The sequence below is a fragment of the Athene cunicularia genome, unplaced genomic scaffold, assembly GCF_003259725.1.
Source record: "Athene cunicularia isolate RWA unplaced genomic scaffold, athCun1 SCF_1, whole genome shotgun sequence".
NCBI lineage: Eukaryota > Metazoa > Chordata > Aves > Strigiformes > Strigidae > Athene > Athene cunicularia.
In genome coordinates, this window is record NW_020799155.1 from 1110226 (window position 1) to 1127480 (window position 17255).

At 38.2% G+C, this 17255-nt stretch overlaps 1 protein-coding gene across 1 annotated transcript in view; it reads right to left on the minus strand.

Moving 5' to 3' along the window:
* Positions 1-11904: 11904 nt before the first annotated feature.
* Positions 11905-17255, minus strand: part of GAB1 (GRB2 associated binding protein 1) — a 110058-nt gene continuing 104707 nt past the window's right edge. Inside the window, exons 13-14 of the mRNA XM_026866962.1 lie at positions 13982-14104; positions 11905-13730 (exon numbers count right to left, since the gene is read on the minus strand). Of these exons, the coding sequence (XP_026722763.1) occupies positions 13572-13730; positions 13982-14104 (282 nt within the window). The 3' untranslated portion in view covers positions 11905-13571. The remainder of the gene's footprint in view (positions 13731-13981; positions 14105-17255) is intronic.

Below are 17255 nucleotides of genomic sequence, written 5' to 3' on the forward strand. Positions count from 1 at the left end.
CCAAGCGCGGGAAGGGAGCGCGAAGCCCCGCCCAGCGCTGAGGGGAGCGGGGGGAGCCCGGGCCGCGGCCCAGCACGCAGCCGCCCCGCGGGGAAGCCTGCAGCGTTCTCGGCCCGCAGCGGCCTCCTAGCACCCGCCTTGGAGCTGCAAGAGCGTTAATTACAGCCGGTGACTACACTGTAACATCGCCAACAGGGAAACTTTATGCAAAGTCAAAAATCACTTCCTGGCACTTTTCGGCACGTGTGAAACTGTAGAGGTTCCTCATCACGTTTATTTTTTTGTTGTTGTTGTTAAAAGCATGAGATTGATGTTAGTTAGCTTTAACATCACAGTGCTGCGATCCTGACAAGGTCACAAAGGCTTGTTACTAAAGTGGAACTCGTGTGCTCTTTAAAATACAACGCAAGGAGCACATCACTGCTAACGAAAAACAAATGTTTTTTTTAATGTCTATAATTGAGCATCTCTCCAGAAGAAGTGTGAATTTTGATTAGGACTTGAATGTTCACCAAAAAGGGTGCCAGAGCTAACCACTCAAGTCACCTTCCCTCACTTTGTCTGGTGGATAAAGTTGAAACATGGTTTTATAGACCAACTGAAAAAAAAAAAAAAAAAAAAAAAAAAAAGGGCATGACTGAGCACATGCCTTTGATCAGGGGAGAAGTGCTCCTCACCCCCGCTTAGCCCTGCCAGGTACCACGGCCCAGGGTGCACATCCCAGAACCATCCTGGAGCACAGAAAATGGATGAAACTATACAGGAAGGTAAACTTAAAAGCACCACTGTTGCGCTCCAACTGCTAACAGAGGCTGAGTCCAAAGGGCCTGACCTGAGCTAGTTTGAAGCAAAAGTCCCCGAGTGGTACACGGTGTAAACAGGTACTCCAGCTAAATTGCTCTACAGATCTACTCCTGCAGATGTTACATTTTTGTTACATCCATGTCAGCAATCACAAGGAGTGTTAATGTAGATGAAGGCAGCGAGTGTACTCCGCAGGTTTGTGAAGCTCTGTCTCCCACATCCTGAGAAACTTGTAACCATAAAGGTAGCAGCATCTCTGCAATGATTATTACAACTCTTCATTCCATTGTTTTTACTGCAGACATCCTTTACAATGTTTCAAATTTGAAATGATTAGCTTTGACATTTCCAAAAGACTCTGTCACTTCATTTCTGACAAAACTACTCAGAAGAGTAACTTCCCAGAAAAATCTCAATTCTTCTAGAATAGGATTTCTCAAGTAATAACAAGTTTACTGACATATTTTCCCACTCCTTGTAGTCATCTCTTATCACAGATGAAAAGCCAATCCCTGAGCTTTGCTGAAGGATTTTTTTCCTGCATTCAGGGAGATGGCTTTAACTTTTGAATAGATACAACAGGAAGCTATACACTAAATTGTTTTAGCTTAGCCACCTATACTATGCCAGCATAGTCTTATGTCCAGTTTAAATCTGCTCTGCCTCAGCTTCTGCCCCCTCTCCTCTTCTAGAGTTGCTTCAGGTGATGCAGTGCTGTCTGCATGGTGTGGAGCTCAGCAAGCACGGGAAGCAAGCTACACTCCCCCTCCCCATTTGGCACTCTTGTCTCCCCTGCAAAGCACTCTAAGAAAACCACATGTGGAGGACCTCTGGTGAAGAAAAGCAGGGAAGCAGTCAGGCATTTGGGAAGAGAGTTGATCATGTTTCAGCACCTTCAACACCATGTGTTATAATCAGACTAAAATCACCAGGTAAGATCTGATTTAGTGGAGGAGGCGAGAAAAGTTAGTAAGGGGAGAAGGGAGAAAAGCACCACCTCCATCCAAATCTCATAGATTTATTTGGCCATCCAGCAAAATAAAACAGCACCACATCAGTGGTTGGTGTTGAGATACTTGTACGCCCGGTATCAGAAAATGTTAATAGATCATTCATCTCTACTTCAAAATTGTTTCTCTTCTCTTCCTGGCTACTGCTTTAGCTTCTCCATTCCCCTTATTTGAGAGAAACTCTGCCTTTACCATAAACTATTTTTTTTTTACTTAAATTTCAAAGTTAATATGCAAGAAAATACCAGCCCCAAACATTTCATTTACAAAAGGTGAAACATTATAAAAAATATTCCTGGCCAAAATCTTAATTCCACAATGGAAACAGCAATATACTTTTTTTCTCTCTCTCTGTCAGAGGTAGGAAAAAAAAAAAAAAAGAAAGAAAAAAATTAATCTTGTGTGAGTATTTCTGGATAACCCTAACAGAATAGAAATGAAATACAGTTTTAGAGACCCAAATGCTTCTGAAATAGATGATTCACTTCTCAACAAAAATCCCAGCTCTAGCTCTAATCCATTATTTCATTATGCAGTATTACTCACTTAAAGTTGCCATGGACCCTATATCACTGCAAGACAGCAATATCACTAGGAGTCAACACCTACCTCAGAGTTTTTGGACAAGCTATTTCCAAGAGAAGAGAAACAGCAGAAAGAGTTACTGAAATCTCTAACACGGTCAGAGGAAAAGGCTTGACTAGAGGCAAAATTAAAGCAGATTGTTAAGACTTCCAACAAGTACAGAGCTCAGGCATAATAATAATAAATAATAATAATCTCTTGTCAAAAGTGGAAAGTAAGACTAAAAGTTAAGTTTCTTTAGAAATAATAACAGTCCTGAAAGCAAATACTATGCAAAAAACTCCCCACCAAACCCCAAAACCAAACAAAAAATGCCAGCCCAAACAGGAGAGAGGACTTCCCAAGTTAACTTCCCAAGTTGCTCATGAACACACAAAATCATAACAGTCCATAGAGAGCTCAAATATGGACACTTTAAAAGGTTCTTGTTAAAAGCAAGAAGAAGCATAAAGAAGTTCATGAAAGAGGTTACTAATGTGCTGAAAACACCAAAACATGGTCAAATACTCAGTAAGGCAAAAAATCCTCCCTCAGCCAGTACTAAGCTATAGAGACAACTAATTATTAACATGCTTATGAAGTTAAAGAACAGTTTAATTACAGATTTTTGTCAAATCTCTCAGGCGACATATTTCAATTTTGTTGCCTAGTTGTGTAATTATAACTTTAATTAATATTCTTTAGATGACTTCTTGTTAAACAAGAAATTGAAACACCACAAGTGAGAGTAGCTCTAAATGATACTATTAACTGTGCAGCAATTATGATAATAGGCATTTCAGCACATGTATCAACACTGTAACTCTTCCCAAAGTTTGAGAAACTAAAGGAATGAAAGAGAGTTGTTTGTAGTCACACCAGATACATGACAGCCATTTGGATTCTAGAAGGTGGGAGAGGGGAGAGAGCCTGGCTTGCATTCAGATCTGAGGGGGTTTTGTAGTTGTTTTTTAAAATTTTGGTTAAATTGCAAAAGTAAAATACTACACAAGTGAGATTAGATACTGCCAGTTTTTCTAGCCCCACACAACATTGAAGTTGAGCTGGACTACTCCATCCAAAGCTAAATATAATTAGGCCTACTTCAAAGCCATCACTTTTCTGTCACCATCATTTTTCTTACACACACACACACACACACACACAACCAGCAGTGAAATCAGTCATCAAAATCATGCTATGTTTGTTAAAAAAAAAAAAAAAATAAAAAAAAAATAAAAATCTCTGCCCATCATCAAAGGTACAGCTTCATCAAAACCAGTAACACATTGATTTTCAGTGTAACCCACCCCCAAAATCAACACATGGGAAAGTCACATTAGTTTCAGTAGAGTCCTTAAAGCAATGGAAACAATGTTTTAGAGCTTACCACAGCTAACTGTATACATTTCTATCTGTGGGCTCTTTAGGATACTGTGAAGAGGACACTGGAGTTGTTTAAATTACAGTGTAACCATCAACCTAGCAAAAGTAATGGTTATACAAAAGCAAAAGCTGTGAGTTAATCTGTAGTGCTTAACCTGTAACAAACATTTGTAAACTTACTATGTTTTAGGTCTATCTTCAAAAAACAAATGTCAAATAGTGACACATGAAGACTATAAATCTTTCAAATGTTGCACAACCACAAACCAGCGAAAGTGAAAACTTGGTAACAGCAACACATCCACAGAGCATGTCAGATTCTCTTTGTGACCAGTTTAAAACAAGCTCTTTGATCAAAAAAGTTTAACTGTGTAAAAAACCAACCTCTTAAAAGTGTCAACTGCTGATGCTTGGCACAGAAAGCCTCAAAGAATGAAGATTCTGTGGCAAGCAGCACAGAAGAAACACAGAATAAATAAAAAGCTTGTAGGTTTTATTTGCATGCTGCTTTGATTGAAATGGTTCAACCAGAATGCTTTTAATTTTTTTTTAATATGTAAAAAACATTTTAATGTATAAAACACACACACTTCATTACACACACAGATCCTTCCCTTTTCAAAACTCCATACTCTCCTCCCTCTCAGTGGTCGGGTTCTCCCCTGACCCTGCTTGCTTGCACACATGAAGCTCAGTTCTTGCCATGTGGCACGGCAACCAGAGCGAGACAATGAAAGCAAAGAGGCTCCCTTGCAAAATCACTTCCCCCATCTACTGGCACTGCAGTTAAGCCACCTGACTTCCTCCTGGTGCTGTCATTCTTAGAGCAAAAAAGGGATTTTGATTAGTTGGATATAAACCTGGGTTTCATTGATAGGTAGGGATAAATCAAAAAAATTTCTTAATACTTTAACTTTTCTATTTAAACGACATCTGTAATTTTAACCATGAAAGTAAGCATTCTAGTGGGATTCTACTTTTAGACAGGTATCTTATCTTCCCGTACACCCAAATATGCTACAGCAAGGCCTCTGCCACAGCATCTTAATCTGATTTCCATGGTTTTCTTGCCTTTCTGTCCTGGTTTCATTTGGGATAGAGCTAATTGTTTTGGTTTTTTCCTTCTTAGTAGCTAGAATAGTGCTGTGTTTTGGATTCAATATGGGATCTGGTATGAGAAGAATGTTGATAACACACTGGTGTTTTCAGTTGTTGCTAAGAGATCAAGGACTTGTTAACTTCCCATGTCCTGCTGGCCTGCAGGTGCACAAGAAGCTGGGAGAGAGCACAGCCAGAGAACCTGACCCAAATTGGCCACTATGGAATATTCCATATCATGTAATGCCATGTTCAGTGTATATAAATATAAGGGTGGATCAGGAAGCTCCACTCAGGTTTTGGGGATGGTGGTTTCAGGATTCTCTCTTCCCTGGGATCACTAGCTGGAAATGGGTTGGGCATTGGTCAGCGGGTGGTGAGCAATCACGTTGTGCATTACTTCTGTATTTTCTATTATTCCTATTGTCATTATTACTTTATTTCAATTATTGTTTTTATCTCAACCTATGAGCTTCCCTACCCTTCCAACTCTCTCCCCTATTCCCCAGTGCAGGGGAGGGTGAGCAAGCAGCTGCGTGGTGTTTGGCTGCCAGCCAGGTTTAAACCACAACACTTTCTTATCCTGCTTTGTTTCTTCTCAGCTGTGACCTGGGCCAATTTTCTCCATTGTGTTCAGATATTTAAACAAATACTCATTAAAGATTTTGAAAAACACTTGGACACTTAACTCATATTGACAAATATCTGCCCCCTACTTTACTACAACTATAGTATCAGAATAACTAGGACATAGAGGGACTTTCAATGCAGTTTTTACTGCAAAAAATGGTGTGCTCTTATGAGTGCTGTAGACTATGCTTGCTTTGTGCCACTTCTATTTTCCAAGGCCTTGGTATTAGACATGAATACACATTTTGTGTGAGGCTATATTAACTTCTTTTGAGTTACTAGTTTGTATACATTATCTGAATTCCTTCCTGCATTAGTGATTGCGTGTAACAACAGATTGATATGTTAAAAAAAAATCTTCTGCTCACTCATGAAAAACAGAGCAGCTATTATAAAAGTAATTATTTTCCAAACCTCCTTCAATTAAACAGAGTGGAGAAAAAAACCAAAAAACAAACAAAAAACAAACAAAAAAACCCACCATGACAGAAAGACATAGGAAAACAAAGTAAGACTTCACCGAAGAACAGTCTCAGGGAAATGTAACCATGTGTATTCAGAATGTCATAGAATAGTTTGTGTAGGAAGGGGCCTTAAAGATCATGTAGTAATTATGGTACAGTGGAGATAAAAACTACTAAAAGAAACGAAAAATCTGACAGACTGTGGGCCCAGAACCAAGAGTTTTAGAGAATTATCTGACCAGAAGGAAGTCAGGCAGGCAAAGGTATTTCAGCAGCCCTGAGCAGAAAGCCCCAGCCAACAGAACTGATGGTGTTCAGAAGGGATGCTTTCTGAAGGAAGCAGAAAAGGTCTGCACAGCTGTGGTTTACCTGAAGACAGTCAGACCTATAAATAGAAGATACTAAATAAACAGTTGAAAACTAAGTTCCTTTCTGAGTGCTGAGCGGTTATGTTGTGGGGTTTTTCTGGTAGTTTGTTTTGTTTTGTTTTTTAAAAAAGCAGAATTTAATCCCATTCACAGAACAGTAACTGCTTGTTTAGTTTTAAGTTTCCATCTTTCTACACAACACAACCATTAAAAGAAAACCTCAGGAAAGATCTTAGAACTATCAACTGGAAATTTATCCCTAAACTTTTATGCAAATACACCTTGACAAAAAAAGGCTGAAACTACTAATGAACCTGTGTGGTCAGTCACACACCATGAAGTGTGTTATCACAAAACTAGGTCCAGAATAAGCTTGCACAGAAATATCTCAGAGTTCAAGACGAGATCTGACCATAAATCAGCACCTATTCAGCTTCTTGCCAAAGGCTTCTGATGGGACTATATCCCAGGACACCTTGGATGGCCGGCTCAAGAAAGGGTGGCAGCCAACATTTTCTGATCCTTAGTCCCATACTTTAGAAGATGACTCTCCTCCTGCTACACCAAATACAATGATACTTTACAAAAACCAGACACCACAGCACTACAAAAAAATGTGGGTGAACATTTATAGAAAGATGCAGGACAGTCTGTAAAGGCTAGTACCAATGGTACTTGCATCCTAATCCTAAATTTTATCTTACTCCTTTACAAGAGGGAAAAGAAAACCACCACCCACCATCCCTCTCTAAAAGTAACTTTTTGCTTCAACTCCTTAGAGTTTTTAAATGCACCACTTATCCAGAGCTCATTGGTGACTCTCTGGCACTGGCCACAGAATTTCTATCCCCAATTCTAAGCTGAGTTCTGGAATCAAGGATAGCTGTACTCCGCAGCATACAAGGGGAAGGGAGCTCACTGCAAGGCAGATCAGAGGCTAAATCCTGCTCCTGGTTGGCTTCTTTTTTCTTCTTTTAAAAAAAAGTTAAGTTTATGCCATGCTCCCTCATACTGAGCTGTCAGTGAGGAGAGCTAATGGTAAAAATGTCTTCAGGATCATCACTTCTTTCATTTTTTTTTGCAAGAAAAGAATAGTTATAACAAAACCAGTATTTTTAGAAGATAGTTCCTAAACTTATATTTGTACACCTGAGTAAAAATGAAATTATTTTGAAAAAGTTCTTGGAACTTCCACTTACTTAAACAGGATACACTGGTGCTTTGAATATTAAAGTATGCTCCTCAAAATACAATGGATTTCCCAGGTAAAGGAAAAAAAAATAATCCTGAAAAAAAACACATTTCAATTAGTCTTCCTAGTTTACAAGTGTGCAACTCCACAGCATGAGTGCAAAGAAACAAGTAGTGATTCCTTCCTTTAAAGTATATTCCCTGAAAACAGCATAAAAACATAAAATCTTATATAATTTAAAGTTGGGTAGGAATTCAGGAAAAATAAGGCATGTTTATACTTTCCTCTGGCCATCTGACTGAAAAAAAAAAAAAAAAAAAAGTAGTAAAGGCAACTTTCAGCTGCCCAGGTGTACTTGCTTGCATTCTGTACCAATGGTCAGCTTTCCAGGTATCAATGTATTTTCTGTGACCAGGGTTTTAGAATAGAAATCTATACGTCACCTGTAGCTTTAAGTTGTTCCCTGGGCATCCAGTGGCACTGTTTGATTATACAGCTAGTCACTAGCTAGTTACAAGCTAGTTCAAGAACAGCTCAACTCTCCTGCAATGTCTACAGCTAAATGTGAATAAAATACTGAGATGCCCTACCGGGAGCCTTTTATTTTTCTAAATCAAAAGCATATTATTTCATACTTAAAAGTGCTCATTCGATTCTAAAAGTAATACTAACGCCGGTTCTACTTTGTATGGCACCTTTTAAATACCTTCAGAAGACTGGATTGCCACATCCTCTCCCAAAGTGCATCAAGTCAGCTGGGTACCCTGTGCAAGCCCCACATACACACTAGCAACAGCCAAAAAGAACCTCTAACAGCATTTAATCAAACCTTATTGTAATAATAGGATTGGTCTTTTCCAAATTGTTGTGACACACATTTTCTTATTGTTTCATTGCAGATATAACTCACCAGGAAAAAATTCGGCAAAAATGATGGATCCTGTAAGAATCTTTGAGAGTAAGTCACAATGATTACTACAAATGCTGATTTTATAACTGCAAGAAAATTTTAAGAGCCTCCATTTTAACAACTTTGTATTTTATATTCTAAACTGTATGAAATTTTTTTTCTATTCCATTTTACCATAGTAAGCTAAAATATTTCAAAATTAGTAAATTCTTCTAACATTCACTTTTTGTTCTTACACACAGAAGTAAAGGGCATAGATTGGCTCATGTCTTGTGGTTTAGAAATTGAAAAATAATTCCACTGACTTACGAAATTTGGCATCACAGTGAGGTACTTACTCTGAAAGTTGGTTTTACCAAAATGTTTAGTGTTTCTTAAATTATGTGTGTACACTGCAGATTACACAACTGTACACTTCAGCTAACTTGTTTCTTATAAAAAAGTTGAAGCAACCATAGGTCATCCCTTTCAAATAAAACATGAGAATTTTCTTTTAAAGACCATCTAAAAAGAAAACCGCTGGCTTCAGAACAGTCTAGCTCTAAGAATGACATAGCAAAAGACTTCCAACTAGTCATGCATCCAATACCTGCTATTCTCCCACTTTTGTTACTGAAAATTAACATCAAGGATGTTGAACCATAAACCTCTACTGGGAAACTTTTAATGTCAAAGGCATTGTTCTTAACCATCTCAAACACCTTTTTGTTTTGTTCTACTGTGCACCTCATCAGTCTGAGATCTGCACCCAAATTCCCTTGTTCCTCACAACAAGGTATTTGGTTCACCTACATCCAATCAGCACAAATGTTTCTATGGAACATTTATCACACTAATTGCTGGACAAGCACTTTTATTTTTTTGTGGTCATGGACCACACTGGTTTTCCCATATAATAAGACAGACAACAAGAAATGAACCTTAAGCAGTGGTGTTTGGTACAATACACAGAGGCCAAGAGCAGATGCAAGAAATCTGGAGGATAATCTCCAATTTTAAATTGATTTGCGGATAGCGCCGAGCTTCTTAAGAGCTATAGGTGTAAAATATCCAAACAGATTAAGTGATATTATTGCCTTCTAAAATTGCACACTGATACCATATGGCAATACCCTTTTCTTGAGCAAATCCTTAGGCTTTTCATGACACAAACCTCTATAGTAAAGGAGGGAATGGAAGGCTTGTCCAGAGCTGCTAAGTTTCCAAAGTAGTTTTGCAAGACTAATATTTTTTATATATATATATATATATATATATATAAATAAATAAATTGACTGCTGCAGTCTATTACTATAGGTGAGCTTAAATTTCACTGTGATAAAAATCTTGCTTAGCTCACAGTGCAATGTGAAAGCTATAGAGCTGCCCATCACTTCCTATTTAGCTACATGGAGGAAAAATTCTGAATTACTGAATTAAAGCAGCAAGACTGTAATTTGTCTGTATGCCCTATGTGTGGCACTATGTCACAACTGCCATACGTGAATGGATTGTTAATTTGGGTTTTTTACGTAAATACAAATTTAAGTAAAAAAAGACTGATGATCACATTTTTACTTCATCTTTTTCAGTGTCATTTTACAAATTTTTAGCAGAACAGAACAGCTGTGTTTATACCTGCACTTCTAGAGGTAATAGTGATTATGCCACAGTGTGTAAAACTGTGACTGTTAGTACTTACCAGAAAACATGTTGTTCAGATTATAGCATGAAGTGATACTAAGCCATCTTTACAGTCAATCTTAGTACACGAGGCAGTAAGTTTTCTTTTGATTTTTCTAAGCAAAATTTTCTGTATTTCTAAAAGATTTATTACACATGTTTTACCTGCAGTTTAAAATTACTCTTATGACACATACAGCAATATAAACTATATCCACAACTGGCAACATACTGTTTTAGTGAAACAAGAAAGAACTTACCTGTTTGAAAAAGAACACCTGACATATACCACTCACAAACTACTTCTGCATCCATATCTACTGGAGTTTCCACCACCACCCATCCCTGTAACTAGAGCATCCTCACAAAGCTAGTAACTAAAAGATATACAAGGTTAACATCAGTTTAGCTTTCTTTCTACCACCTACAATTTTAGGATTCACATTTTCAGTTTAATATTCACATCCTTAGATAATCCAAGAGCTCAGACAGACCTGCAGCATGAAGTCCCACTCTAGCTTTATAAGTGAAAATAAGATGCATCATCCAGAGTCAGCATCACAGCTCTGATTCTGGACATAAATGTAAGTAGAGAAAATGTATTATTGGAATTAGGAGGAGAAAACCTGCTTAGAAGTCTAATTAAAGAGAAATTTTAGACTATTACTTAGAAAGCATTACACTGTCTGTACAGGCTAGAACCTGATGTCTTCCTTAACAGAAGTAGGGGAAAAAGCCTAGAAATTAAGAATGGATTCTCAATCATAGTAACAATTAACATTGTGAATGCTGCCGATTTTAAAATGAAGAAAGAATGTGTTGTCTGAAAACCAAGGACCGACATCAGCAAATTTAGAGGAAAAACAACTCATATCACTAGCTCAACAAGTGAGGCCAGCCTAGGAAACCAGTTTATACTTCATTATCAGAGATGCTCACAACACCTGAAAAAAAATAGTAGAGATATCTAAATATAAGTATCACTGCTTGATTACAAAACCCCAAATAATTTAAAAAAATAATACATAGTTGTGTAGTTGGTAAATGTTTCAAGGACAGATAGGTTAAGGATAGGTAAAAGACGAGTAGCCCTTCCAAACCTTCTCCCTCAAATTCTCCCGTCTATTGAGAGAATAAAGAAACACGAGTATGAAATATTCCAAGATCACCTTACTCCTTGGGTGCACACAAGGGTACAGGGGGCCACAGTATGGATTCTTCTCCCCTGTGGCAAGCACCAAAACCAATTCTGCAGGATAAACAGCAAAGTGATTATCTAACCACATCTGTTAACAAATTACAGGCATCTCAGCAGTGAAGGTGCACTGCTGTCACTCCCCAGATAAAACACTTAAAGCCGGTGTCCTGAAATAAAACCATCATTACATTAGTCACCAAGTACTCGCCATGCCTATGGGTGCTTCAACTGTAGCATCAGTGAAGAAGAGGTTATTACTGGACAGGAAGGCCGTCACGGCAGAGTTGAGCTATAGCTCCAGAATCTCTATGGATTTGAGCTACTTTTGATTGAGCCATCATGGTCCCCCGGCTCAAATCCCTTCTTCTGACTCCCAAAAGACTAGGAATTCAGATTATTTAGCTGCCTGGTGCAGAGAATAATTTTGAAAATTGTTTTAGCTGTACTTTTTTTGAGGTATTAATACAATTTAAAAAAAGCATGGTTTGTATCTAGGCACCTTCACAGACGCATCAACATTGGTTTGCTGTTTCACAGGACAGAGTTTACACATCAAAACTGAACAACTTGATTTATTTAAAATTCACCTCAAAATGCATTGTGTTTAGTTTCTTTTTAAAATGAACATTCAAAGCATCAAAATCTTACTAATTTAAAAAGAACCTTTGTTAAGAATAAGATAATTTACATACTGTAGGTTGTGACTGTGAGGGGAGAGGAACAACCAATGGTAGATTAGGCACAGTACTAAGGCCAACATGCCAGAAAACAACACAGCTCTATGCTCAAATTTAAATCATCTGGACAAAATAAAACAATGGGGTGGGAAAATAAAACCAACCGCTTACTTGAGGGTGCTTGTGTAAAACAAAAAAAAAGTGTTAGTAAGTTTTCTATCTAGACCTAACTCATTCACGTATTTAAAGAACTCTATCTTCTTCCAAATAACAAAAAACATTTCTAAACCAAGGCAGATTATTATTTGGAACTGGCATAGTAAAAGAAAGGATCACAGTATACAGAGCTTAAAATCCTGTACCAGGAAAGAGCAACAAGTGGTTTACAAGGGGATCATTTAAGTATATTATCTAATTTTTAAAAACAGAGATATAAAATATCAGTTGCATAGGGATTTAAATATAAGGCCAAGCAGGAGATTAAAGTAAAATAGAGATCATAAGAAGGGCACTATGGTGTCAAAACATAGTATTTCCATTTGAATTAATGTCTAATTCAAAAAATCACAGTATTTTGCTAGTACTACAAACAGTGAATGTCAAACTGTCCCATTAATCTTGAACTGAAAACTGACATTAGAACTTCTAAATAGTAAAAAACTAAAGCTCATTGTCTAAACCTGATCAGTGTATTAGCACAATAGTGCTTGGTACGTACCTGATTGATATACTCTACCTTCTGTAAATAATATAAAGGTTATTTCTTGTTAATGTGTGAGATCACAATATTACTGCATGCCATCAGTGGTTTGCAGGCTTACTTGATATTTAATTATTCAGTCTTTAAAAGTGTAAGATCCCACCCTGCAGAATCTTCACCCATTGAACACAGAACACTGTCATTAATAAAATACAATAGAAGTTCCACCACTAACAACTAACATATAAGCCAGGATTGTAGGTCTAAACCCAGTACAGTTCATTATTATTAACTCACAGCAATTTTTGTTAGGAAGGTAACCTGTAGACTTCCAGATAATCTTGCGTGTATTAAATATAAACAAGTATGTAACTAACGGTCGTCTCTTGGCATTTCAAGTAGATTATTCAATTGTGAAAATATTTTCGCAAAAAATCAATTTTAAGTTGTTAAAATGAAGTTCAAATATTAATTTCTGTATCTACATGTAGCTTAATTAACCTAAAATCGTAAGGAATAGTAGTGTAAGGAAAAAAAAAATTCTCCAGATGAATTAGTTGTTACGGTACACTAACTGGGAATACCTGAACCAACCTTGTAACTGAAAAAGTGCATAAACATAGTAATACTACAATGTGTTAACTACAGAACAAAAGGTTTTCTGAAAGCTAAGCGATACTATTTTACATGTTATTTACAGGTTGCAATTTTTCCAGAGAGCACAGAGCCAATTTATGATCTTATTCCTCTGATATATTCATAGCGTCCTTTGACTTCCATCCTACTCAGTCAAGAACCTAGTCACACACCAGTGAATCAGGTACTGTATGGTCGAACAACACTGCCATTGTGGTTCTGTAATTCTTCAAAATTCATTCTTTCTGTTCTTTGAAGAAAAAGCAGTATTTTCATTTCACACTTTTTGTAGGTGTTTCAGATTCTGTAGACTGTCTCCCATCAGTCCATGCCTCTCGTGTGCTCTTCAGTGCTAGCGTTTTCTGCTGGTCAACTACAACGTAATCAACTCTTTCATCTGCCACACTGCTGCCTGAACCACTGCTCTTTTTCTGGGCAAGGCAAGGGAGAGTGGAAAAAAAAAAAAGTGAAAATAAATTAGAAACAAAAAGTAAGTAGCTGTCACAGACAGATCTACAACAAGCACAGGTTTCTCTGAAAGGCCCAGCATAGGTGCTCTGACTGATCATTTGACAAACTAGTTAAGATGATCTTGCTGGAGGCTCCCTCTTTCCCAGCAACTACTTGTGAAGAAATTTTAAACTCTTGATGGCAGAAGTGCAAGAGTTGAACATATGCTTACCTTACGAGGTGGGGTAGATTTTCCTGAATCTAGGTCCAGATCTAAATACTCTACTTGTTTATCTCCTTTAGGTTTTACCATAGGGCTGCTTCCTCCATCAAGACTGTTGCTTCCGAACAAATTCTGAAAATGTAATACAAATAACTTCAGCTACAAATGTACATGTTAATGGTCCATGTTATCAAATACACTTCATTATAAACTGCCAAAATATTAAAGGTTAAAGAACTGAGAGCTCTTACAGTCAGTTAAACCATGCAAATGTTATTGATATTGTATTACAAGGGGATATATTCTCAGTCAAAACTGGGACAGAGTTGAAAGCCAATGGGGAGTAAAAAACCCCAAAACCAACCCCCCAAAGGTAAGGTTGCCACCAAGCCTTCCATGTAATGTCCCTTTCATATAATGAGATAAGAATGGAGTGTGGTTTGCTCTTTTAAATCAAGTGATTACATCTCAAATTTAACATTATTTAAGTACAAACTTTTTTATTTCCTTAAATTGCTGTTAAATACCTTACAAAAATTTCAGCCTTACGATAATGTCAAAAATTCAAATGAAACTTTCACATTTCATTCAAAAGCCATCATGATTAAGCTGAAAACCAAAAGGTATTATTCAATTGATTAGACCAAAAGATTAAAACTTTGGAAAATTTGTGTAGGGCTGCCTGAACTGAAGTTGCATTAAATATACCTAAATTTTAATTAGCCCAGACTTTTACAACCTCACCTCCTCTGTCCTCTCCCAGCCTGATCCCTCCCTCTTAACAGGTGTTATAGGAACAGTACAATAGAAGGACTCTTCTCTAAAAGATAAAGAAAAAAAAGGAAGACAGAGGGCAGCAGTCAGCAAAAAATGAAAAGGAAGGCAGAAGGAAAGACAGAAGGGTAAGGCTGACAGCAACTTGAAAGAAAGAGTAGACTATTGCTGGTTTTATTAAATTAAACAGAAGTATGACATGTCCAAACAAGATGCTTCAAGGCTGATGACAGAAAAAAATGAAAAAGTATGGACTTCTTTCTAAGATGCAGTTGGAACAAATAAAAACTTCCAAAACACCCATGTAACTGGCACATTTTAAAACAAAGGCCTTGAGATATCTGGAAACGTTCAGGTACTATTGGAAATAAAATATTTTATGGGTTAAACCTTCATGGGCTGGGCTTTTTAAATTGAAGTTATCCATTATATCTGTATCGTCCAACTCATTAAGGGGTAACAAGGACAAACACAAACAGTGCAGACAAAGTTCATTTTTGTTGCCCAAATTCTCTAAACAAATTTCTGCAATATTTAACATACAAAAATCAGGTTCTGTATCAATGTTTCCAGCATAAATAAAAAGCTGTTACTCTTTAAACAGAAAATAATTATTTCAAACAAACTAGACAGGCAGAACATATGCATTAGAAAACAGAAATTTTAAATATATGAAAGTGAAAGGAAATCTGTAGAACAACCTTAAAGAATGAACGGTGCAAGCAAACAGAAGATATTAATGACAGGCTGAGCTGTGACATTAATTATACCATCTTGGCACTGAAGTTAAATCCCTGAAATGTCATTGTAAGAATCAACAGAAATCCCCAATTTTAACTGTGATTCTGCTGTGGGGAGGACTGTGGGCACAGGCAACTCTAAACCTTTGTGTAAAATGGGATGTTTCTTGCATCTGTAACATGGGACATCACCGATTACTTACCAATGCCTCTTGCAAGAGAGGAGCTAAGCTTTTAGGTCATCAGCTTCCCACTGCTGAAGCACCCTTGACCTGGGAAGCATGCCTGACCTGCTGGCAGGTCAGACACGGTACAAAGCACGGGCCAGGATGCTCTGCGGGCTCCTGGCCTTGCACCCAGCCCCAGCTGCCGCAGAGAAGTCGGCTGGAGGGGCTTGCTCAGGGGGGGACCTATGAGGCAGCATCCAGAGGCAGCAATGGTGAGCTGGAGGGGAGAGAGGCTGGAGGAGATTGAGGAGGGTATCCAGAGCAGCAGGGGACAGGGAAGCAAGCAGCACTGTGAGAGGAGGGGAGCCCAGGGCATAGTGAAATGGGCTAGCACATGCCATATAAAGAAGGCAGACAAACGAACGGAACAAAAAGGGTGCTAGACAGGCCCTCCCCAAAGGTCTTTCATCATGCTTTAAAGATGAAAAATGGTGCCATATTCCCCACTAGGATGGGAAAACTTGGTGACTCCATACACTGAAAAGCTGAGCTCAAGATACAGGTTTTCCTCCAGTGCTTGAGGGGTATTTTGGACCACATTTCAGTTTAGGCCTAAGTCTACTGCTACTCTCTTACTTTAAAATATGATTATTGGTTGTTCTTCTTCTCTCTCTCCTTCCCCCCCAATGAAACAAACGCAGCACGCATCATTAACTGTTCCTAACTAGCTCTTCACTTACTGCACTGCAGGCTCAATCTCTGAAACTTTAGTATCTGAGAAAATTCTCCCCTAAAGGGGAAGAAATAAAGATACTCGATACACAAAGACTGCTTCTACACTCCTTTTTGAGAAAAGCCTAATAAAAGTACACATAGTTCAGTTTTTCTAGAACGTAAACAACAAATACAAATCCTTCCCTGTGAGGGTGGTGAGACACTGGCACAGGTTGCCCAGAGAAGCTGTGGCTGCCCCCTCCCTGGCAGGGTTCCAGGTCAGGTTGGACGGGGCTTTGGGCAACCTGGGCTAATGGAAGGTGTCCCTGCCCATGGCAGGGGGCTTGGGACTAGTTGGTCTTTAAGGTGCCTTCCAACCCAAACCATTCTGTGGTTCTATGAAATTTGGGCCTGTGGGCCTAAACCACATGAAATGTGTTCCCCAGCACTGCTGACGTTGAAATGCTGTATGGGGCCAGGCTTTCTGTAGAGGCCTACTGCTGTCCTCCTACTTTCATTAAGCTTCACACCCTGTGACACTTGAATTTAGTGCAAGTATAGAACAGATGTTGGAGGCCAGACTGCTGTACAGGTGTGAGGCACTTCCTCCTTCATATTGTATTCAGGTTGCTGCTTCTCGGAAGTACTAGGACATGCTCTTGGAGAAAATTTGTGAGGTTTCTTGGAAGCAGCACCAGGAATTTCAGTTGCAATACTTAAGTTATAAAGTACTAAAAAATATGTAGTTCTCTTCACAGATTGGGCTTAAGATGGTGACAGAACTGTCAATTTTTAGATAAAGGATGGCACTTCTGAAATTTTGGATGGAGTTATTAAAATTGTGTCTCTTGAGGGAGTGAGGGATATTATTAAGGGCTTTCTGTGGCC